Here is a 26,049-nt window from a genome sequence, read left to right on the forward strand (position 1 = left end):
ATTATTGTTGGAAAACAGAATATAATCATGGCATATTCATAGTTCGTATCTACAGAATTTTTATTGACTTGCATTTAATCTTATCTCTTCCACCATTAAAATTTAAATCAATTTGTGGCTCTGAAAAGATAAATTTAGAAAATTTATTGAAGTAGGCGTTGCTTTGCGGAAATCCATAATTATCCAAATGTTTTAAGTTTTCTTAAGTGTTAATTCCGCCAATATTTGTCTTTAAGCAATTCGACACGAGACGGAGTCTCGTGCCAGAATTTAGCGAATCTACATGTTATGAGGATGCCTCGTGCAGAGGCGAAACACGTGTCGAATTGTTTGAAGACAAATATTGGCGGAATTAGGTATACTTAAGAAAACTTAAAACATTTGGAAGATAAGCTTACGCATAAAACTTTCCCAGTACCCACTCCCACATAAATAACTACTACTCACTCTCTCTCTTGGCCGATACGCTCTTGACAGAGCAGTCGTGGTTATGAAAAGATTCAATAGGGGTAGATGTGTTAAGCCTCGCAATATTTCACCACCTCTCTTTGTTAGAGGTCACATTATAATCCACCAGCAGTCGCTCAGATTGCGAAGCGCACAATAGTCCAATCTTAAGTACTAATATCTTGGAAGTTTAATCTCGAACAATGGTGGATGCATTGGTGAAATAGAAAGGCGTAAGGGACCTATGGCTATGACAAGCACTACGGTGGACAAAATAACCAAAATATGGACAAACAGAAAAATTACAAAAGCCACAAGGACCAGGCTTTTTTGTATGTCGCCGAAATGTGAACATTGCAAGAGCTAGAAAAGAAGAAGAAAGACACTCTGGAAATATGGTGCTCGAGAAGGATGCTTCACGTGTCGTGGACCGAAGTTCGCAGAAGCGTTTCGATACTCCAGGAAATATAATCAAACAGCGTTTATCTGCCATAGTAGTCCCGTAAACTCGCCTTCTGCGGACACGTATCGAGACTTGGCAGCCAGTCCATAGAACGCCTTGCCATCCATGGTAAATTGGAAGGCATTAGACCGCTCGAAAGGTCACCACCGATCAATTAATCTGCTGTGGGCGACCCCTGCATACACTCTACAGACATCTAACATATCCGCTCTGCCGCGTCACTAGCTCGCTCGCAGCACAAACTCAAAGAAAAATGAGATATCTCCTCTCCTCAATTTTTTTTGGGGTATAAACAATAGATTACGACCGATTTTCAGTCCAAACAAATGTACATATAAAATTTTACCAAAATCTTTCCAGCCGCTTAGGAATAGTAGTTCAATAATTGTGAATCTAAACCATTCTCGAATCCACCTGAAGACACACAGAAAAATCAAATTCATTTAAATCGGTTCAGCCGTTTAGGAGTTCAGACTGTTTACACACGCATTCAAGAAATATACGACATATATACATATATATATAAATTGACGACCCACATAGCTGAATGGTTAGTGACCCTGACTACTAAGCTAGAGGTCCCGGGTTCGAATCCCAGTAGGGCAATCATTTACATGATGAATATGGATGTTTGTTTCCGAGTCATGGATGTTTATATGTATTTATGTATGTTTAAGTATTGTATTAAATATATCGTTGTCTTGTGCTTGGGGCAAGATAATTTGTGTAAAAGTTGTCACTCTTATATTATTATATTTAAAGATAAAAAAGTCTTTCTGGGAAGCGAAGGTCAACGAAATGCCAGAACGCACACGCGTGACCGCCTCCTGTCTGTAATATCTCTTATGCAAACATTATTTACAACATAATAAGACGAAGATTATTTTATCAGTTAAATTATCTTAATGCTCAAAACAAAATTATTATTATGTCATATTACTAAAGTGTTCTTTGACAAACTCGCGTGTGTTTTGGTTCACTACAGATAATTAGTAAGTATTCTTGTTTTATTATATTTTAGTCACATGTCAAATGTGATTTCATTAGGATATCATCCTCACCATCTGGATGTGTGGTTCTCTACAGTGCGATTTTCAAGGAGCTTTCTTTCACGTACTACAAAGCTGTGGAATGAGCTTCCTTTTTGAGGTGTTTCCGGGACGATACGACATGGGTACCTTCAAAAAAAGCGCGTACACCTTCCTTAAAGGCCGGCAACGCTCTTGTGATTCGTCTGGTGTTGCAACAGAATGTGAACGGCGGTGATCACTTAACACCAGGGGTTACGTAGGCTGGTTTGTCCTCCTTTTCCGTAAAAAAAGCCGTGTTCTCGATACATGATCTGATATCTCAATATGTATGCTGTTGTTGATGAGTGATGTTTTTAATTATTTGAAATGGTATATTAGATAATAAAAAAACCGAGATCTGATGGTGGCGAGACCTACGGGTAAAAGAGGGAATTCCTAAAATTTTATTGTTATAGATATTTTGGTTTCAATATCCGGCCTCTAAGGCCCCGGCCAGCTTCGCTGCAAAAGCCTTTAGTGCCATCAGCACAGAGGAGGTTTTTAGTCGGTAGGGGGTGTTTACATCCGAGCCCGACATATGGGCCCCGTTTCGGGGTCTTCAAAACGTAAATGTAGTTTTCTTCTCTCCAAAAAAAATCTCCTCTGACAATAATACTTAATATATTATATAATGAAAACAACGCGATTTTACTTACGTTTTATTATAGAAATTAAATAAAAAGTAAAAAAAATTGTCAAAAATATGTGGCAGAGTGGGTAAGATAAACCTTGTTCAAGTTAACCCAAGGAATTCTCAAGTTTGCTCGCCAGCCACTAAATAAACCCTATAATTTAATATTATCATACCACCGTTGTTTGATAATGCTTTGCCTATTATCAGAATATCAACGGTCAACAATGGAGATCTTCGTTTACTAACGCAAGAGCGTTCCCACGGACAGACCACATGCTACTAATGGGTGATATCAGTGTACGGTCAAAAAGCCTGACTAAACATTAAAAAGGATCAAGCAATCTACCTACGGTTCAAGTGGCAAAAGTTTCTACAGATACCTATTATACGGCCGACAATCCGAAATGACCAAGGTTGAAAAAGATAGAAAACATATGAAATAACAGGCTTTAGAAAAGATCTACTGAGGAGAAGGAGAGGAAACTTCCGACGCAAACGTTAGGAATAGATGCCCATTATACAAAATATTTTAATTGTGTGCGGAGATTACAATATAAATATGTATATCTAGGTAATATGTATAGCGATAAAATTTCTAGCTTTGTTGTCACACAACCTTATAAACTTATTTATGGAGCCTGAAAAATAAAATATCAACTTTCTGAATTAATTAATTGGGGTTCCACAGGGCTCAAAATTAGGGCCATTTCTGTATCTTATTTATATTAGCGATCTTACTTTGATTTAGCTTGTGTGAAATATCGTGAAATAGGTATTTACTACTGTTTGTAGATGTAACAGTTCTTTGATCTTTAAAATTGTGTTGAAACAGTAGTTTCATTAATTTGCAGTAATGAGCTAGTTACAGTTGAACAGTCTCTTTTAATATTTTCAGGAATGGCAGGCTACTTCTCGTACCCGTCAATGGAATTACAGATGGAGTTGAAGAAAACTGCTGAAGCAATAGTGGCACCAGGAAAGGGGATATTGGCAGTTGATGAAACAAATGGTATGGTAGATTATCATCTCCAATCTTCTGGGTCACCTTTTAAATCAATACTCCAATGACGTTCTTATGTATAGAATGTCATTGCAATACTCATTAAAACGCCTAATATACCACTAGCTGCCCGGACAGACTGTCTCTGTCTCGTTCTGTCAAAAGTAAATAGTAATAATTAAATAAATATAATATATTTCCGAAAGATCTCGTTATTTATATTATCTCAATAATAAACGACGAAAGCATACTGAAAAAGTTTTCTATTTCGTAGATTCCAATACTTTATAAACATGGTGATTCTCTTTCTAATGCCTTCTAACGGCCGTTTCCAATATTCGGTCTATCTCTTACTTGAGATAAAAATCGTAACTATCATTGACTTTTCTGTCCCAATAAACTTATCGACGGTAACTCACCTTATCCGTACACGATGTCTTTCAATGTGCCGGCGTATACCTTACCAGCGATAGAACTTTGTATGGAAATTTCAATTCACACGTCCCAATATAAGGCGATAAGAATGACTTATCGGGTATATTGGGTCAGCTTCAGATTATTGACAGCTAATTACTGACAGTAGAAGGTAGTAATTTATCTCTATCTGTACATAGTATATTGGGAATGGCCGTAAGCCTTCATAGCCGTACCGCCGCAACCATAGCGGTTGCGGGGGACGCTTAATTCTGTAATATCTTGGAAAACATTCATTACAATAACATGCTATTAAGGGCCGTTTTGGTTAAAATTATATGCACTATGTACTGAAGGTATTTAATTGGATAAGGATTAATGCTGTATTTTTTAAAATTTCTTCGTAAATAAGCCATTATTTCTCGTAAAAAGTAATGGATAAGATTCTTGTGGATTATCTCTAATAGATAGAAATATACCATCACTTTTAAAGGTGTAAAATACTGTAATATGTTTGTTTGATCTATCTCGTAAGGTTCAGGCAACGTTTGCAGAGTTTATTTTATGGAAAAGAAGGACAAACGTGCGTACGGGTCATCTGATGCTAAGTGATCACCGCCGCCCACATTCTCTTGCAACACCAGCGGAATCACAGGAGCGTTGCCGGCCTTGAAGGAAGGTGTACGCGCTTTTTTTGAAGGTACCCATGTCGCATCGTCCCGGAAACACCGCACAAGGAAGTTCATTCGACAGCTTTGTAGTAGGTACTCAAGCGTAAAAAAATATGTGTTTATTTACATCACATTAGAACACTCACAAAATTATTAGTGTTTCTCCTCTATATTAAGCCTTTTTATACATATAAACCTTAATCTTGAATCAGTCTATATATTTAAAAAAAAACCGCATCGAAATCTGTTGCGTAGTTCTAAAGATCTAATTATACATAGGGACAAACAGCGGAAAGCAACTTTGTTTTCTACTATGTAGAGATATCACGTTTTAATATATGTATAAAACTGTGGAGTGTGGTAGAACCGAATAAATATTAAAATATATTTTATAACATGCGTATCAAGATGAAATGTAGTAAAGTACTTATATAAAAATTTTGTTTATCCGATTGCGATGAACTTTGCCATTTATTGCGCGAAGATTATCGTAATAATAAGGTCAAAGTCACGACAATAATTTATATTGAAATCCAAAAATGTCTCCCTCTTAGGTATATTCTGGCATTTTTTTTCAGTGTTTCGAGTATTGGCCTTATTTTGTGGAGGCGATCATGTCCTGCATGATGTGATGGTGCTCGTACGGAGTTGTTGTTAAAGTGCAAGAATCGCCTTATCTTCTCAAAATGATTCACGGACATAGACTGTCTTACTATAGGTATACCTAACTCAGATTCCCAATACATTCGTATATTAGGTAATGGAGCAATGCTCATGAGCAAACATATACGTAAATACTTTTTTAATTCATATGATATGCAACGGTTTAGACGGGCCTTTTTGGATGCTGAATTTATGCATTTCTTCAACTATGTGGTTTAGTAGGTCTTCATCAAAAAAGTATAAAAAATATTGCAATGGATTATCTAAATTTGTGATTAGTGGCTTTAAATTTGTACTTCCAGAAAGTTGGGGATGTTCAGTTTGATGTTAAAGATTTCTTTTTCTTCAAATTAAATTTCTTTTCTTCCTTTTATTAGTTATATTATTCGTAATTCGATTTCTTCTAACTGGCAAAGTGAAAGAACTTCTACTTTGTCGTGATGAAGTACTTGGTCCTGATATGATGGCCTGAGTATTTGTCGATTCTTCATTCACATTTTCGTCGAGAGTAGTACTATAATATAATATAAAGTAAATCTTGATCAATACATGCTATCATGCAATATATTATAATATCTATGGATGTACTACTTATGGCGCCATAGTTCCAGCGAATATTTTCAAATGAGTGGGTGAAGAAACCGCGCAAGGTCCGTTCAGTTTTTTGCGGGCAGTGCTCATCGCTGGTATGCCTGATGAAGTTACAAAAAAAGAGAACACTTTGGGGCATTCTACACCTTATTTGCAGACCTACTAAATGATGAAAACAGGATTTTCACGTATTTTTGGATGTCAATATCCTCTGTTTATCAATAACATCACAGTTTAAAAAAAACTAACAAAAATACAACCGACTTCATAAACTCTATTCCAAAACATTAGATATAATGTGCACTAAAAAGTATAAAAATAATTGCGTATTTTTATACAATCTAATTAACTAGTCCAATTCTAGTTACGATTATTGTAATTTTTGGAATCGGTATCCTTCCGCTGCGACCCGCTCTCGCCTCTCGCCTCCTCACGACTCAAGCACATCTCACCTATAACTATGTATGTAGTAACAAACCTATCTTGGATGACACCGACTCCAAAAATTACATTTTATTGAATTGCAAATTAATTGCTGAACAGATTTTAATGAATTTTGGCATGGGGATCATTTGAACTCTGGGATGACTATTTCGATTAAGATTCGAAGAAATTTAGTCAGAAAGGGAAAATTGTGAAATTAGTTGAATAAGATTAGTTTCGATAATTTTTTTTCATCGGAATTTATCTCTACAAATCTTTTTGGTTTTTTTTTTTATTAAAATTAGGTTTTTGTATTTAATTATTTAGATTTGATTGGCCGTTCGTCTGTCTGTCAAGTTTATATTAGAGGTGGACAAATAAGCGTAGGGTCACGTGATGTTATGTGATCACCGTCGTCCATATTCTCTTGCAAAACAAGAGGAATTACAGGAGCATTCCCGACTTGTACAAAGATTATTGTTATCTATTGTTAAAAGCCGGTACGGAATTCATTGTGTTGGAGTTCTACTCTCAGTTGATAGGTTTTCTTTTGTACTTATTTATCAAATGCACACAGAGGCGCTCGTTACAAACCCAACATCTATCTTCATAATAATACCTAACGAGCTAGATACAAGGACACCCGAAGTGTTTTACGTTTTACATAAATTATGTCGATAAAACTTTTATTTCTTGATTTCAAAAAATTTTAACTTCTCAGATAAATTTTACGATATCTGTTTCTGACTAGATTTTTTCATACTGAGATGACAGAAAGAAGGTTGCTAAATTAAAAAGCCGTTCACGCTATGCATATAAATTTGACAAAACGAGCATTACATTTTGGGGCATTATTACGTTACCCTTTCATTGTTGGCTGTCTAATTGTTAAAAGCAATTATAACTGAATATAGTGTCATCTTTATACAGTACTGTTGCACCTTTCGGTCATTTGTAACCCATTCATTCGAAAACGCTGGGCTAGCAAACCGTTGGATGAAAATACATGATGAACACGAACAAAAATACAAGCCCAGAACACGGACTAGTAAAAAAAGAAGGACTCCGCACCGTGATATAAGCAAGTGAAGCACCTTTATGCTAGTGTGTGTGCGGTCACGGGGTATACCAGTTACACAATTTTTTCTCCCTTAGACAATCATATATCCACAAATACTTTTATATTATTATTTTACACTTTTTCACAACGCACGACGGCATTTTTTAAATATTTTATTGCGACGCAAACTGAACTGTCACAGACGATGGCAAATCTCATAATGGCAGCCGATCGGCTTGTATTAGTGTAAGTGTATACGTGGGGTTCTGTATTTACACGTTTATCGGCTTGTTTTGGTGCCTCACTGTTATGTAAGGTGACACGGAGTCCTTATTTTTTTTTCTCGTCCGTGACCCAGAACAGTATTTTGAAACGTAGATATAACATACTTATATAATAGTGAGTACGCAGGTGCTGACACGTTTGCGATATCTAAGCACCGCTTTTACACGAAATGTCAATACTTAATTCACACACAAACACACACACACATACTCACGCCTTGTTCCCGTCGGGGTAGGCAGAGACAATAGAATGCCATTTGCTTCTATCCTTACAAACCTCACGCGCTTCCTCTACATTCATTACTCTTTTCATACATGCTCGCCCGTTGAGGGTGCTTCAGACCTCTCCTTTTCTCAAAACGTCCCCAATTTGATCGACGAATGTTCTACGAGGTCTCCCGCGACCGGCTTGCCCACACACACTTGCCTTATATATTTGATGCGTCATTCTTTCTTCACTCATTCGCTCCACGTGCCCAAACCATTTAAGCATTCCTTTTTCAGTCCTTGTCACAACATCCTCTTTCAAACCACAGCGCGCTCGTATTACCGCATTCGGAATTCTATCAGTCAGTCTTACCCCACACATACTACGCAGTGATCGCATCTCAACTACGTTAATTCTGCTTTTATGCTTCTTCTGCCATACCCAACTCTCACTTCCATACATTAACGTGGCGACAAGCACTCCATTATGTACAGCCATTCGCGCTTCTATTGGCACAGTCATTATAACTTAATTCACTCAAAAATTAAATTGTATAACATGAACACGAAAACACTCCATCACACAAACCCTCACTCCCCTACACATATACATACAAAAACACACACCTCTTAAATAGTATTATTATTAACGTATGTAATAATACTAGCATAAAATAACAGACATATTCCTATTAAAGTTTTGTAATTATTATTCTTAATCTTAAATTGGCATATTTATAAAGTAATTTGTAAGTCTCGTGTAATCTAATATATATTAATATTATAAAGCTGCAGTTTGTTTGTTTGTTTCTTTGTTTGTTTGTTTGAACGCGCTAATCTCTGGTACTACTGGTCCGATTTGAATGATTCTTTCTGTGTTGGGTAGTCCATTTATCGAGGAAGGCTATAGGCTATGTTTTTTTTTTCAAAATTAGGGATCCGTAATAAAATTGCTATTTTGTAACACAAGGTGTAAAATCGAAAACCTATTTTTGCGTGCGCTGCAAAAACTATTGACAATAGAACAAAATGATGTACAGGCAATATTTTATTACTTATAAAACTATCGCGTGAATTATACTTTATATGGCAAAACAACGTTTGCCGGGTCAGCTAGTCTAATATATAAATTCTCGTGTCACGGTGTACTTAATAGAACTCCTCCGAAAAGGCTCAACCGATTTTCGTGAATCTTAGCGTGCATATCGGATAGGCTGGAGAATCAGAAAACATCTATTTTTCATCCCCCTAAATGTTAAGGGTGGTCCACCATTTTTTTTGACGTAATTTTTTGTTTTTATTTTTTTATGATTCAGTATTAAAAAATACATGCAATTTCAAATTTTCGCCCTTCTACGATCTACAACTATTTTTGTATTATTTTGTTCCATCCACAAATCCGCTATAGGGTTGCAAGATCGCAATCGAATACAATAAAATTGTAGTACGATATATTTGGTAGGTCTGAATCGCTTGTTATCTAAGTATTTTTATACCCCAAAATTTTTTTTATTGAACTTTATTTTATTCCTTTAATTGACAATACAACGTTTGCTGGGTCAGCTAGTGTAATATAAAGCTGTTGGATTATTAGTAAAAAAATAAATAAATAAAAACGTGGCTTGTTTTAACATATTTTGTTAGCTGTAGACTGATCGGTTACGTAATCAACGATTATGGGCATGTTCAGATATGCACTGCGACCACTGTACAGTGTGACGTCAATTTAGTATACTGTTAAGCCGTTCCTTTATAGATAGTTATACTGGTTACTTGGTTTTGTAGTTCATTAAAAAAATTTTTGTTGGAGTACGGTCAAATTAAAAATATTAGGCGTAAACTTTAGGCACTCGAGTGGTTTTGACGGATCACGTGATCAAAGCCGTCATATATTTCCCTATGGTACTGCGGCAGTATACTGGCAGTCTATAACGGAACGAATTTTCTACAGTGATAGCACTGTGCAGTGCATCACTCGTAGTGCATATCGGAACATACCCTAAATTGTAGTTGATGAATTCGAGCGTAAAAGAAGATTTGTCTTCTAATTTTTTAACAAGGTTGGACGACTTCTGGTATGTGTCACGTTCATAGAAATCTAGATAAGAAGGTAGTGTAAAGTACTATTTCGTTGCGGGATGTCTGTCATCAATATGATTTACATTACATTGCTGTGTATGCTTGTAATACCCCGGATATTGTGGCAACTGAGCAGCAATCGTGTGCATAATGACGGTAGCTAGGTAGGTACTCGCTGGTGGTCTACGCGTCACCTATTAGGGCTCCGACACTTCAAGTACCTTCTAATTTAAAGTTAAAAAATAAATTAAAATAAACATCTTGACTGTTGCTTCTCAATATATTCTTGATAATGCAATGAATGTCCATGGGCACATAGGTGAATTTGCTAGAAACTTTCATAACCATAATGTTAACACCAGGAATAGACACAAACTTATAATGCCTACTACTCGGCTAATTAGAGTTAGTAAGTCTTTTGTTGGGCGATGATTGCTGTTACAACAAGTTCCCAGAAAATGTTCAAAATAAAAGTATTACGTTACGAATTGTTAAAAAACGTTTGTTTGGTAAAGGTAACATAAATGACTTTCTTAATGATACCTTAATTATAAATTGGGAATGGAGCGACCATTTTTTGATGAAAAAAAAAGCCCGCTGAGTTTTTTGCGCCCATTATTCTCAGGTCTGAGGCATTCGTTTTGGAATGGGTGGTAGTTTTTGACTATCAATAAGTGATGTCACATCCTATTTTGAATAAAAATATTTGGATTTGGATTATATTTCTATGGTCACGTCATCACTATGCATCATAAACGTACGTATATGAGTCGTTCATTATGTACGCAATATATTGACAAATAAAAATGATAATAAAACACATTAATTCCATTGAATAAACATTACATGCTTTCCTGTCTGAGATTGTTAGGATTTTCCTGTATTACTTTTGCAACTTAAAACGATACCTACACAGGGAATCGCATGCGGTTGGTAACCTTTCGGGAACATGAAAAAGATTTTCATTCGGTATGCAGGTCGATGAAGATTGTATGTACGAATGATTCAAGAGGGTAGTTTAAAAAAACTACGTTTAAACAAACCGACTTAAAAAGTATGAAATAACTTAATAGAGATTTAATTTAGTACACCTCTTAAGCAAGTCATGTACTTTTAATATTAATAAAATACTATTATTTTTATGTGCCACTTATTGATAGGGATTAAGTCGGTGCTTGCCCGATTGGGTTGTTTGGTTCTAGACGAAGCTATCCCGCTCAAAGTCACGCAACGCGAGTGTAGGTACCTGCTATTATATTCGGCTTGGCACCGACTTAAAACCTACCAACCGCAATAAACCTAGTAAAAAATTTACAGCAGCTCCATACTTCGCACTAAAATTTTGTGACTAAATAGGCGATAACAAAGTATGTAGTACTAAAAATATTTTTACTATTAATAAATGTGAATTATTTTGGCTTGGGCTAAAAGTAAGGTGGGTCACGAAGGGGCAGTATAAAAATTACCGGGCTATTGCAGAATAATGTTTGGGAAACACTGGGTTACAGTAATAAAATATTCTCTTTCCTTTTCTATGTTGCTGTAGGTATCTCTTTTACGGCCGTTCCCAAGATACTATCTACAGATTAGATATAAATTATTAACTTCTACTGTTAGTAATTAGCTGTCAATAATCTGAAGCTGTCCCAATATACCCGATAAGTCATTCTTATCGCCTTATATTGGGACGCGTGAATTGCAATTTCTATACAAACTTCTATCGCTGGTAAGCCGTCCCATTGACAGACAGCGTGCACGGATAAGATGAGTTACCGTCGATATGTTTATTGGGACAGAAAAGTCAACGATAGTTACGATTTTTATCTAAAGTAAGCGATAGACTGAATATTGGGAACGGCCGTTAGAGATGTTGTTCTCTACACCAAAGAATACATTTATTCACAGTTTTACATCGACGCAGAGAATATTCTAAGACGCAGAGCTACGTAATTGTGACGCAAACAGTTTTAAGACTGGGACATTCTGCCACCTTAGTGACGATATAATGACTACCAATGGCGTGACAATGACGTCATGGCAAGACAACGACCCTGTTCCAACGCGGAGCTTACAGAACAACTAGCTGTTTGTAACCCGCGACTTCGTCCGTAATTATCAGTGTAACCACATGCATATACACTACCCCTATTACACGGTATCCTTATAACGCCTTTTCATATTACGCAATTTCATTCATCCCCATAACAGCGACATAAAATAGCGACTGCAAAGTTCATTAAATTTAAAGCATTCTTTAGTACAAAACAAATCTTAAAACTATATTTACAATACAATGATTACATTAAAGTAAAACTATCATTACGGAGAAGCGTACCTAGAATACTGGCAGCATTTCCACGTTGGAAAGCTAGGATGACCCCTTGACCGAAATAGCTGCCAGCGCTTGGGTTTCTAGTTGAATTATTGAGGCGCGTTGATAGTACTTTGTACATTCTTCGCGCCTGTGGGCCCCACGGGTCAAGTATCTCGACACCAAACGGCACAAAGGTGTATGACTCACTGAGACCGACATATTTGAGACGCTTGCTGTCTTCCGCAGTCCAAGCAGTAGCATCAGCATCATCTGTCGTAAGTTAGACATGAGAAGGAGCCAGAGTGTCGACGCAAGTCGCGTTCCACACCAGCGCCCTTCCCCGTAACCAAGCCAACACGGTAATTCCATCAGGACGAAAATATTAATTAAATAATCACAATCAGGTATCTATAGCGACTATAGCTGTAACGCTGTGCTTGGGCGAAGCGACCGCTTTTAATGATTCATATTTATAACAAAGTCGGTGACTCAATAGGTAAAACCATTGACTTTCATCACAGTGATCCGTTTTGATCCTCGCGCGCCATGTATCAATTCATATGTATTGGAATCTTTATAAGATCGGCAACGCTCATAAGATTCTTTTGGTGTTAACAGTGAGTATGGGCCGCGGTGATGACATACCATTAAGGCCGGACCGCATTAGAGTGGCGCTGCACAGCGCGTCGCGTCACGTCTCTTGACAAGGTTATAGGTTATCACGGGCTACTATCCGCAACTCGACGACTATGGCGCGCCTAGTTTGCGTGGTGAGGTGGGCGGCTAATCTTGCCATCCCAGCTCCTCAAGGTAGTTAATCAAACCTCTGATGTCACCCATGACCTCGGGGAGAGTCCTCGATGACCCCAGGTGTTTGGCCCGGTAAGAGGCCACACTCCTACACTCCAGTATGATTTGTGCGGCCGTCTCTTCTGCCTCCATGCAGGCTCTGCACAGCGGGCTGTCGGTGACACCTATACTAAACAGATGTTTGTTAAAAGGGCCATGACCCGTTATAACATGGGTTAATTTACGTAATCTTTGACGTGGGAGTTTTAGTAGCTTGCGAGAGAGCCTGAAGTTTACTTGGAGTAGGGCCTCTTTTGCTTGTCTACACCCTCTCACTTCCGTCCAGTATTTACTTTGTAATTCCTTGGTATGTTCTCGTATGACCATTGCAGGCCATCTAGAGGGGAGGCGGACGATTGGATCTGGTCCTATTGCTATCATCTACGAGCCTTTCCTGGCCAGTTCATCCGCAGCATCGTTGCCGCGTGAGTCACTGTGACCCTTTATCCATTGAAGAGTTACCTGGTTGCCATTTGCACATAACTCCGTCAGATACTGGTGACAGTCGTATATTAGCTTTGAGGTGATAGTGTTGCTTTGTAGAGCTTGTAGTACTGATTTGCTATCTGAGAGGATGCGGATTGAGTAATCCTTTACCTTTCGTGCCAAAGTAGCTGTAGCCGCTTCTATGATACCCATGCACTCTGCTTGGAAGACAGTGTTCTAAGCTCCTAGTGGTGTGACTATTTTTATATTTAGATCTTCCGAGAACACTCCGTATCCTGTGCCAGATCTTGTTTTCGAGCCATCGGTGAAAATCCTGAGGTCTATAACATTAAAGGCTCCTTTTTGTTCTTCATACAGATGTATTTTATATTTCTTATCGAAGATGTATTCCTTTGGAAACCTGTCACTTACCGCGAGCAGCAGAGGCTCCTTTTCAATCACCTCAGTTAGGACCTCTAGGTGTGCGGGTTGATTGGTTCTCCAAAGATTTAGTGTCTTCAACCTTACTGCGGCGGAGGCCGCCTCTTGTTTTATAAAGACGTGTAGAGCCGGAAGATTTAGCATTGTTTCTAAGGCTGCAGTAGGTGTAGTTCGCATGCATCCTGTGATAGCCATACATGCCAGTCTTTGAAATCGTTGTAGTTTATTACACGTGGTTCTAAGTCTCTAGACAATACTTAACATTACACGATGAGCGATAGTGACGAAGATTTGTTCCTTATTTTTTATAGGAATAGAAAAAATAAGAGATATATTGCCGAAATACCAAGTTCATGTTATCAAGAAGGCGAATTTCACTATTTCTTTCCTTGCTTTCTTATTGACTCTGCACGATTTCACTCTTATTTCAGGATGTCAAAGACAAAATTCTATAAGCTTAACAATTAACAGTATACATACTGATGCGACGCACCGCTTACTGATCGTCAAAATATTCTCTCGGAGGCAACTCTGCAACGACGCGCAGCGACGAGCAGTGCAGCACCGCTCTAGTGCGACATGCACCATACAAAATGATTGAAATAATATTTTGTCGCTTTGTGCCGCGCAGTGCAGCGGTAATGCGGTCCAGCCGAATAGATGAAACTTAAATATACTAGTTTGTTCGTCGACCGTAGTGCGCGGCCAAAGACACAAAGGGCTTTATAAAGTACATACCGTTTTTATTCCAGAGGGTATCGGGAGACTCTTAGCAGCTGTTGGTTTGGAGAATACAGTTGAAAACCGACGCAGATATCGTCAATTGCTGTTCACCGCGGATGATGTAAATTTTTATATACCTATAATACCGGGTACCCAAATAATGCAAGACGGTGTAAGAAAGCTAAATTACGAAAGAGAAAAAGTGTGTTAAAGAGAAAAAGGAGAACTTTTGCAGGGTTTTGTTAACCATTGTTCATTGTATGTTGACAAGGCCTAAGGCAGGTTCAATCCCCGCTGTTGGTAGAATTTATTTGAAGTTTTGGTACATTATGTTTCTCCGTATTTAAGAGGACATAGACTTAATAAACTGAATAAGGAAAATGTGTAACCATGACTGGAATAAATACAGCACGCGCGTCGCGGTCCCCGATTGATAACTTACCGCAAGCATCCGCGTGCCCTGAGTTATGTTTTCATACTTACAGTGCTGAGTGACACACGCCTGTATATTAGAGATGTATATTAGAGTAGATGAAACGTAAAAGATCAACCTTCACCGATCTGATTACCAGATGAGACGTATTTTTTTACCAAATATAATTTGCAAATAATTAATTAATTTTAATCAATTATCCATGATCTCCTTCACTCTCTTAATAACTGAAAGAGTTTTATCTCAACCGATAGTTGGCTTGCCCACTAATTTCTGTGTATGGCTATCTGGCAAGCAGATGTGAACAGATAAGTCATTCTAGGTAACCACACCGATCTGCTACCTAACCTGCTACCTAAGTAATAAAACTTGGTATAATTATTGGACCATGGTCACTCCGACGGGTGAGAGCGATCGAGCGCGTTTGGAATTATGCTACTATTTAGCTCGTTTTGTGATGCATTACGACTTTGATGCAGATGTTGTCATGCAACAGAGGCTTCTGCTCATTCCGTCACATAATAGGATTTAGGAAAATAATATTTTCATCATTTTCTACGACAGCAAACTTACTTGGCACGAGTAGGTATCATATTCATTTTTTTTTGTGGAAGTATTCGCGCTTTTTTTTAAGGTACCCATGTCGTATCGTCCGGGAAACACCGCACATGGAAGCTCATTCCACAGCTTGGTAGTATAAATAAAATATATCCTCTTTCAGGTTTTATCTGAACATATATCAGCTGTTATACTCTTCGATGAGACTGTTTATCAGAAGACAGATGATGGAATGCGTTTTATAGATGTTTTGAAAAATAAAAACATCATTCCAGGAATCAAACTTGACTTAGACGTGGTGCCGCTAATCTTTTCTGAGAACGAACTGACTACACAGGGTAAGTAAACACTAGTATTACAAATTTGAGGAGGTTTGATTATTGGGCATTTTTTTGGTATTCTACAACAAAAATTATTGTATGATGTGCGGGGCATCTAGTTTTTTTTTATGAATATAAGGGACTAGACGAACAGGACTTTCAACTGATGGTAATTGATACGGCCTGCCCTTTACAATGTAGTGCCGCTCAGCATTCTTGAAAAAACACAAAAATTTTGAGCGGCACTGCAATTGCGCTCGTCACCTTGAGACTTAAGATGTTTAGTCTCATTTGCCCAGTAATTTCACTAACTACGGCGCTCTTCAGACCGAAACACGATAATGTTTGCACATTAATGCTTCACGGCAGAAATAGGCGCCTTTGTGGTACCCATAATCTAGCCGCCATCCCCTGCAAAGGAGCCTCCCAATGGTAGATTGCTTTATTATGACTAACTGTTATTTCACAATCGCACAATCCCGTTGTAATTTTTTTTATTCGTAACCATAACTATTTTGGAAAAATTTGTGGTTAAAAACTGATCTCGCCTGGTATTGACTCTGGGTAAACGCGTTTTACCAGGTTCTCCCCCATTGCAGGTTTTTCTCTGTCCTTCTTCGCGTGAAACTTTATCTCTATACACGTAGCGGTGAACCCACTGAATCTGAATTTACTTAGTGGATTAAATTTACCCAGGTTCAAATTATATCAGCATAAATCGGCAAGTGCCCCCGCGCCGCGGTATGCCTTACATAGTAATTTTGGCGTGCGCGCAGCGTTCTGCCAATGCATATTATTTTACGTGTATTAATAGATTGCTTATAATAAGGATGATTTCAGTCAATGTATCAGAAAGCTATTAAAACAAGCTATATAACCATGCCAAATAAACCATCTTATAAACAAAATAAGGGTCAGATCTTGGTCAGGGCGTAGTGTGCCTTACGGCACTTTTGATTTTGGTGTGTCTTAACAATCTAGTGCATTGTGGCACTTGCCCATTTCGGAAGGTTAATCTTTAATTATTTCTTAAAATTACATTAGATAATTCAGTATTGTCGATTATTTGATCTTCCAAAAGCGTTCAGCTATAAAGAACACGCGTTATTAAAAAAGGTTTTATTTAAAAATGTAGTACCAATATTAACTCAATATTTTCAATTCCAGGACTGGACGATCTTGCTAAAAGATGTGCTGAATACAAAAAAGAAGGTTGCTTGTTTGCGAAGTGGCGTTGCCCGCTTAAGATTGGCGATACAACTCCGTCGGTGTTGGCCATTAGCGACACAGCTCACGTTCTTGCCAGATATGCTTCGATATGTCAAAGCGAGGGACTTGTACCTATTGTTGAACCCGACGTACTTCTAGACGGTTAGTATATTAATAATTATGATAGGCAAAGGCAAATAGCACATCTATGCTCACGCAACCAGTGCTATGGTGGTAACATGAAACAAGCACATGTTAAATTATCAAGCACGTGTTGTTTGACTGACAATTACTGACAGGCTCACACTCTTTATTGATATAACAGTAAAAACAAATCAAAATCACTTCATTCATCTGGGTCAAGGAAATGATACATGAAATAAAAAAAAAAAATTCATTTCACATTTATCACTTATTCCGAAAAGGTTGAACAGAAGCTCATTTACATATTCATCGTTTTACAAAACCTTTGTCTTCATAACTGTGCATAATCGAGACAAGAATACCTTCGACCGTAGATGACGTTTTGAGAATGCCTTCGATAATGCGAACCGTAGTAGCAGTAGAACTAATTTTAGGTGCAGTGTTCACCGGAGCTGTACTGACCCCATACCTCAAAATAGTGATTTTTTTCGGGAAGAGGAAATTAATACTTTTACGTTTTAAAACCTAGGACAAGGCTCATTTGTCAGACTCTTGTGTCCATATACGCGGACACCTCCCACTGACAAAAAAACCTCCTCGGGGGGCGGCCAAGGCGAGCAAAATGGAGAGAGAGAGTGTTGCGTTAAACATTAAAACCTTATGTTTATAGTATATATGTTTAATCTGGGCAACAATACCGAGCCTATGGACTTGCATCCCGTGTTACTAAATCATCAGCCGGAAGATGTCCACTGCTTGACCTCGCCCAAAGATTTCTACGACGATTGGTCCTACTCTGCCCTCATCCAACATATTCCGGCGATCTTGACCAGATCGTCGAACCATCTTGTGGGCGGCCTACCAACACTGCGTCTTCCGGTACGTGGCCGCCATTCGAAGACTTTACTGCCCCAACGGCCATCTGTCCGTCGAACTATGTGTCCTGCCCACTGCCACTTCAGTTTCGCAATCAAAGCTACTAAATAAATTAATAAAAAATACTCGGGGACCGCTCCCAATCTCTCTATTCTTCTATCCGCTGTAACAAACGGACGTTCCGTAATCTGTGTGCAATAAAGTGGAATAAATTTAATACCTGAATTAATTGGTGTCTTCGTGCCACAGTCAACCAGCATATATACAACGCTGCTCTGCCCAGAGACTCACCGGCAGAGAATCACTCAACGGAACTCAAATCAGGGACCGCTTATGTACTGAAGCGAATAGGGAATAGTTTATTGGAACCGATACGTTATCGATTGTATTTTGTCTCTTTTTATGAATGGGACATGTGATAAATTGGAATAAGCACACTTGATTACGGATTACGTATACCCGCTCTGAATACGGGCCCGTCTCACGGATCAAGTATGCTGGGAGAGTTTCTTGCGCCGCTTCTTCTATCTCAGAGCGCCATTTGTTCCCGAAGCGGTAGTAGTATCTAGTATATTAGAAATGACATCAAAAAGAATTCTAAAGTAATCAATTTTGAGATAATAAATGCCTTTAGTACCACGTATCGCTTATGTTGTGAGTTAAAAGTCAGACGAAATTTTTACTAGCAACGCTCACCTGATAGACCCTGTCCATTACAATGAAAAATCATCCTAATTCCTGTTCCTGAGTCATAAGATGTTAGGAACACAATAATGTTGTACATAACTCCTTCACGGCAGAAAAGTTGCTTTGGTACCCATGTAGCCGGCATCCTGTGCAAAGATGCATCCCGCTGGTAAGTTTACCAAATTACCAACATTAAAACAATTTATTTGCTTTTACCAGGCGATCATGACATTGTAAGAACTCAAAAAGTTACTGAAACAGTGCTGGCAACTGTATACAAAGCTCTCAACGACCATCATGTTTACTTAGAAGGAACTTTGCTCAAACCAAACATGGTAAGTCATTTTCAAAATCTTTATATATATAAATCCAGTGTTCTGATGTTAGGATCCAGTGAACAACAAAACTAATAAACGGATTTTAATGGGGATTACTTATGATTTAATAATAATTTAATTTACTTTATTACTTCATGAAATGCAGTTTAGTCCATCTTGAGAGAGAGAGAGAATAGTTATTGTTTCGATTTGGGACCCATAATTATTTTTACTTTCAAAATTTGTTTTGTATGGACATAATACTTTCTACGAGAGAATTTATTGACGCATGGTTTGACAGTTCTGCTGTGAATTAATTTCATTATTAACAACAGGGAGTATATTTTACGAAATAATTCTTGATGTTATAAAATTTTATTGACAAATTGATATAATTAATTGATAAGATTGATAAATAAATTAATTATAAAAAGGATACTGATGCAATTTAATATTATGCGTTTATATGTACAGATTTGATTAATTTACATACATATTTTTGCTGCTACAAAATAACAGGTATGAATTCTCTATGAAATACGTTTTGATGGGCTATATGTAATTAAATATTTTATAGTCAACAGTAAAATATATATACATAATGTTTAAAGAACTTGAAATTTTAATTTCCAGGTTACTCCGGGGAATTCTTGTCCGAAGAGAAGCTGTGCTGAAGAAATAGCAGCTGCTACCGTGATAGCATTATTGCGTAGTGTGCCGGCTGCTGTGCCAGGTCAGGTTCTTAAGTTCTTTTTCCGCGTATTTTTTCCTAAAACAGTTCTAAGTAGTCGTCTTTGCAGATTAATATAACATGGGTACCTTCAAAAGTTTCACTACTGTGAGATATCCCGGTTAATATAATATTGGTATCTTCAAATGTTTCTCTGCTGTGAGATATCCCGGTTAATATAATATGGGTCCCTTCAAAAGTTTCTCTGCTATGAGATGCCCCGGTAAATATAGGATGGGTAGCTTCAAAAGTTCCCCTGCTATGAGATATCTCGGTTAATATAGGTAATATGGGTAACACAATATAATATGTGTACCTTTCACAGTTTATCTGCTGTGAGATATCCCAGTTAATATAATGTATGTACCTTTAACAGTTTATGTGCTGTGAGATATCCCAGTTAATATAATATGTGTACCTTTAACAGTTTATCTGCTGTGAGATATCCCAGTTAATATAATATGTGTACCTTTAACAGTTTATCTGCTGTGAGATATCCCAGTTAATATAATATGTGTACCTTTAACAGTTTATCTGCTGTGAGATATCCCAGTTAATATAATATGTGTACCTTTAACAGTTTATCTGCTGTGAGATATCCCAGTTAATATAATATGTGTACCTTTCACAGTTTATCTGCTGTGAGATATCCCAGTTAATATAATATGTGTACCTTTCACAGTTTATGTGTTGTGAGATATCCCGGTTAATATAATATGTGTACCTTTAACAGTTTCTCTGTTGTGAGATATCCCAGTTAATATAATGTATGTACCTTTAACAGTTTATGTGCTGTGAGATATCCCAGTTAATATAATGTATGTACCTTTAACAGTTTCTCTGTTGTGAGATATCCCGGTTAATATAATATGTGTACCTTTAACAGTTTATCTGCTGTGAGATATCCCAGTTAATATAATGTATGTACCTTTAACAGTTTATGTGCTGTGAGATATCCCAGTTAATATAATGTATGTACCTTTAACAGTTTATGTGCTGTGAGATATCCCAGTTAATATAATATGTGTACCTTTCACAGTTTATCTGCTGTGAGATATCCCAGTTAATATAATATGTGTACCTTTCACAGTTTATGTGCTGTGAGATATCCCAGTTAATATAATATGTGTACCTTTCACAGTTTATCTGCTGTGAGATATCCCAGTTAATATAATATGTGTACCTTTAACAGTTTTTCTACTGTGAGATATCCCAGTTAATATAATGTATGTACCTTTAACAGTTTATCTGCTGTGAGATATCCCAGTTAATATAATATGTGTACCTTTCACAGTTTATCTGCTGTGAGATATCCCGGGTAATATAATATGTGTACCTTTAACAGTTTCTCTGTTGTGAGATATCCCAGTTAATATAATGTATGTACCTTTAACAGTTTATCTGCTGTGAGATATCCCGGTTAATATAATATGTGTACCTTTAACAGTTTATCTGCTGTGAGATATCCCAGTTAATATAATGTATGTACCTTTAACAGTTTATGTGCTGTGAGATATCCCAGTTAATATAATGTATGTACCTTTAACAGTTTATGTGCTGTGAGATATCCCAGTTAATATAATATGTGTACCTTTCACAGTTTATCTGCTGTGAGATATCCCAGTTAATATAATATGTGTACCTTTAACAGTTTCTCTGTTGTGAGATATCCCAGTTAATATAATGTATGTACCTTTAACAGTTTATCTGCTGTGAGATATCCCAGTTAATATAATATGTGTACCTTTCACAGTTTATCTGTTGTGAGATATCCCAGTTAATATAATGTATGTACCTTTAACAGTTTATCTGCTGTGAGATATCCCAGTTAATATAATATGTGTACCTTTCACAGTTTATCTGCTGTGAGATATCCCAGTTAATATAATGTATGTACCTTTAACAGTTTATGTGCTGTGAGATATCCCAGTTAATATAATGTATGTACCTTTAACAGTTTATGTGCTGTGAGATATCCCAGTTAATATAATATGTGTACCTTTCACAGTTTATCTGCTGTGAGATATCCCAGTTAATATAATGTATGTACCTTTAACAGTTTATGTGCTGTGAGATATCCCAGTTAATATAATATGTGTACCTTTCACAGTTTATCTGTTGTGAGATATCCCAGTTAATATAATGTATGTACCTTTAACAGTTTATGTGCTGTGAGATATCCCAGTTAATATAATGTATGTACCTTTAACAGTTTATGTGCTGTGAGATATCCCAGTTAATATAATATGTGTACCTTTCACAGTTTATCTGCTGTGAGATATCCCAGTTAATATAATATGTGTACCTTTAACAGTTTATGTGCTGTGAGATATCCCAGTTAATATAATATGTGTACCTTTAACAGTTTCTCTGTTGTGAGATATCCCAGTTAATATAATATGTGTACCTTTAACAGTTTATCTGCTGTGAGATATCCCAGTTAATATAATATGTGTACCTTTCACAGTTTATCTGTTGTGAGATATCCCAGTTAATATAATGTATGTACCTTTAACAGTTTATGTGCTGTGAGATATCCCAGTTAATATAATGTATGTACCTTTAACAGTTTATGTGCTGTGAGATATCCCAGTTAATATAATATGTGTACCTTTAACAGTTTCTCTGTTGTGAGATATCCCAGTTAATATAATATGTGTACCTTTCACAGTTTATCTGCTGTGAGATATCCCAGTTAATATAATATGTGTACCTTTAACAGTTTCTCTGTTGTGAGATATCCCAGTTAATATAATATGTGTACCTTTCACAGTTTATCTGCTGTGAGATATCCCAGTTAATATAATGTATGTACCTTTAACAGTTTATGTGCTGTGAGATATCCCAGTTAATATAATATGTGTACCTTCAACAGTTTCTCTGTTGTGAGATATCCCAGTTAATATAATATGTGTACCTTTCACAGTTTATCTGTTGTGAGATATCCCAGTTAATATAATATGTGTACCTTTCACAGTTTATCTGTTGTGAGATATCCCAGTTAATATAATGTATGTACCTTTAACAGTTTATGTGCTGTGAGATATCCCAGTTAATATAATGTATGTACCTTTAACAGTTTATGTGCTGTGAGATATCCCAGTTAATATAATATGTGTACCTTTAACAGTTTCTCTGTTGTGAGATATCCCAGTTAATATAATATGTGTACCTTTCACAGTTTATCTGCTGTGAGATATCCCAGTTAATATAATATGTGTACCTTCAACAGTTTCTCTGTTGTGAGATATCCCAGTTAATATAATATGTGTACCTTCAACAGTTTCTCTGTTGTGAGATATCCCAGTTAATATAATATGTGTACCTTTCACAGTTTATCTGCTGTGAGATATCCCAGTTAATATAATATGTGTACCTTTCACAGTTTATCTGCTGTGAGATATCCCAGTTAATATATTACAGGTTCTTTCAACAAAGTCATGTACACCTTAAAGGTTGAAAATATTTGAGATTCTTGTGTTTTTTTTCTGTGGAATGTTATTACTTATTCGTATGATTATTAGTAGGTCTGAATTTGCTTGACTTGATTTTACCTTTGTCAGATAGCTGCATAGGAATATTATTTGTTTTGATTGGGATAAAGTGCCATACTCACACTCATTCTTTGTTTTCGGTTAAAATATCCTTTCCGTTCCGGGGAACTCAGATCGCGCGGTATGCCTCAGGTCGGCGCAATTTTGGCGCACGCGCAGCATTCTGTCAATGCGTATTATTTTACTTGGAGCAGTAGATTGCTTATAATTAGGATGATTTGAGTGGATGTATCAGAAAGCTATTGAACCAAGATATTAGACCATGCAATAATAAACCATCTTATAAATAAAATAAGGGTCAGAACTTGGCGAGGGAGTAGGGTGCCATACGGCACTATCGGTTTTGGTGTATCTGAAAAATCTAGTGCCCTGGGGCACTACTGATTTGGGAATGATATGAATTATTTGCTTTTTGATGTGAATTTTTTTAATACGTATAATATTTTTATATAAACATTTGAGAGAAATAGCCGATCTTAGAAATACTTCCAAAGAAAGTGCTCTTCCGCACTATGACGCGATTGGCGACAGTCTATTATGCTTCTTATTTATGGAACATTCAACTTAGAGATATATATTTACATACCTAGTTTTCATGTTTTCACGGCATAATATTTTTAGGCATTGCATTTCTATCCGGAGGGCAGTCGGAAGTTGAAGCGACGGAAAACTTGAATGCTATCAATCGAGTGAGCATTAAGAAGCCTTGGGCACTGACCTTCAGCTATGGGAGAGCTCTTCAGGCATCTGTGTGGAACAGATGGGCGGGCAAAGATGAAAATGTAGAGAAAGCTCAAAATGTATTGATCAAACGGGCAAAGGTAAAATCAATGACGTTCACTTGATTTCATTTTAATGCAGTGTCAGGGAGTTAACCTACTATCCACGGAGTCCTGCAAGTCGAAACGAAAATATTGCCAGGATCTTTGTTAAAGTAAAAACGAAAAAAGATGAGGCTACATAGACATGATGGGTATACTTGTGATCATTTCATAATCAATTCTCAATCACAATAATTGTTGACAGTTAATTGATAACATACTTATATAAAACCACTCTGTATAATTATCCTTTTGTAACTCAAGAATGGCATGACCGATTTTTAGATAGTAATCAAATAACAAATGATATAAGTAAAGAAACTAAAATATAGTTTTCCTAAAATATTTATTGATAATAATTATAACTTAAGTAGTACTTACCTACCAATAGAAATTAATTATGAAGTCAGAAGTTAAGTCTGAGATATAAAGTTATTTTTTTGTGTGGAATGTTTTCGATGTTTGATTTACTCTGACAAATGTAGTTGTACCGGAATGTTTAGAAATGGAATGAAAATGGAATTTGAGGTCCACAAAAATTCAGAATCGCTTGAACTCACCCTTAATCAAATATTAGTCTAATAAACGAAATTTTGAATTTTGTCTTGGCACACACCTGGTAATTATATATAATGTTATAAAATGTCACATTCACTCTGGTTGCTAATCACAAACGTAGTTTTTAAATTCTCTTTGCAAGATATTGAATCAAAATCTTTCTTTTAATTGTGTCAAATAATTTATAGCCGACTACCAATCCAAATTAAGTTCTATTTTTAAAATACCTTACTTTCTATTTTTATCATAACTCTACAAAATCTACTATCTCTACTCTCGAATAAAGAAATTTTAAAATTATTTGATTTAATTAACGTCCTGAGGATGCCTCTTGTAGGGGCGAAACACGTGTCGAATTGTTTAAAGACAAATATTGGCGGAATTAACACTAAAGAAAACTCAAATCATTTGTATGCTTCAATTAATATAATAATTTGTTTTTATAATATAAACTATGTTATACTATATGTTTTCCCTTCTTATGGTTTCTTCAGGCAAAAATCATCTCAATGTTCCTAAAGCCTCGATATAATATTTAAGTAATGTCAAAGAATATCCTTATTACAAATAGTTATATACCTTCTTTTCAGGCGAATGGCTTAGCAGCACTAGGAAAATATGAAATTGAGGAGATTTCAGATTCTCGAGCTGCAACAAAGTCTAACTTCAGCGCAAACCACAAATATTAGTTTTTATTCAAGTGATTTTGAATATGTATAATAAAATTATCATAATTAAATGGCGTTATATTTTTTTGTTTCGTTACGTTATCTTATCAGACTTTTTCAATTTATTACAAAAGTCTGTCATGTGTAATGTTAAAGAAAAAACACTTATAAATACAGCATAATTTATAATACCTAAATAAATTTTACCAGTGGGAAAAAGTGGCACCTTTGCACCGGATGCCGGCTAGATTATGGGTGCCACAACGGCGCCTATTTCAGCTGTGAAGCAGTAATGTGTAAGCATTACTGTGTTTCGGTCTAAAAGACGCCCGACGAAGTAGCTAATGAAATTGCTGGACAAACGAGACTGAACATTATATTATGTATCAAGGAGACGAGCGCAATTGTAGTGCCG

At 36.6% G+C, this 26,049-nt stretch overlaps 1 protein-coding gene across 1 annotated transcript; it reads left to right on the forward strand.

The window, feature by feature from the left end:
* The first annotated feature begins 1,849 nt into the window (after positions 1-1,849).
* LOC126967382 (fructose-bisphosphate aldolase-like) lies at positions 1,850-25,705 on the forward strand. The gene is made up of 9 exons (XM_050811823.1): positions 1,850-1,902; positions 3,510-3,623; positions 14,789-14,880; positions 15,914-16,088; positions 17,238-17,441; positions 19,206-19,321; positions 19,937-20,036; positions 24,209-24,408; positions 25,557-25,705. The coding sequence occupies exons 2-9, from the start codon at positions 3,512-3,514 to the stop codon at positions 25,653-25,655; spliced, it is 1,098 nt and encodes a 365-aa protein (XP_050667780.1). The 5' UTR covers positions 1,850-1,902; positions 3,510-3,511; the 3' UTR covers positions 25,656-25,705.
* Positions 25,706-26,049: the final 344 nt, after the last annotated feature.

This window comes from Leptidea sinapis, chromosome 13 (assembly GCF_905404315.1).
Source record: "Leptidea sinapis chromosome 13, ilLepSina1.1, whole genome shotgun sequence".
NCBI classification, from domain to species: domain Eukaryota; kingdom Metazoa; phylum Arthropoda; class Insecta; order Lepidoptera; family Pieridae; genus Leptidea; species Leptidea sinapis.

Coding starts and splice junctions, on each gene's coding strand:
- LOC126967382 (XM_050811823.1), top strand. CDS start 3,512: ATGGCAGGCTACTTCTCGTACCCGTCAATGGAATTACAGATGGAGTTG. Junction 16,089..17,237: donor GAACGAACTGACTACACAGG/GTAAGTAAACAC, acceptor TTTCAATTCCAG/GACTGGACGATCTTGCTAAA. Junction 24,409..25,556: donor TATTGATCAAACGGGCAAAG/GTAAAATCAATG, acceptor CCTTCTTTTCAG/GCGAATGGCTTAGCAGCACT.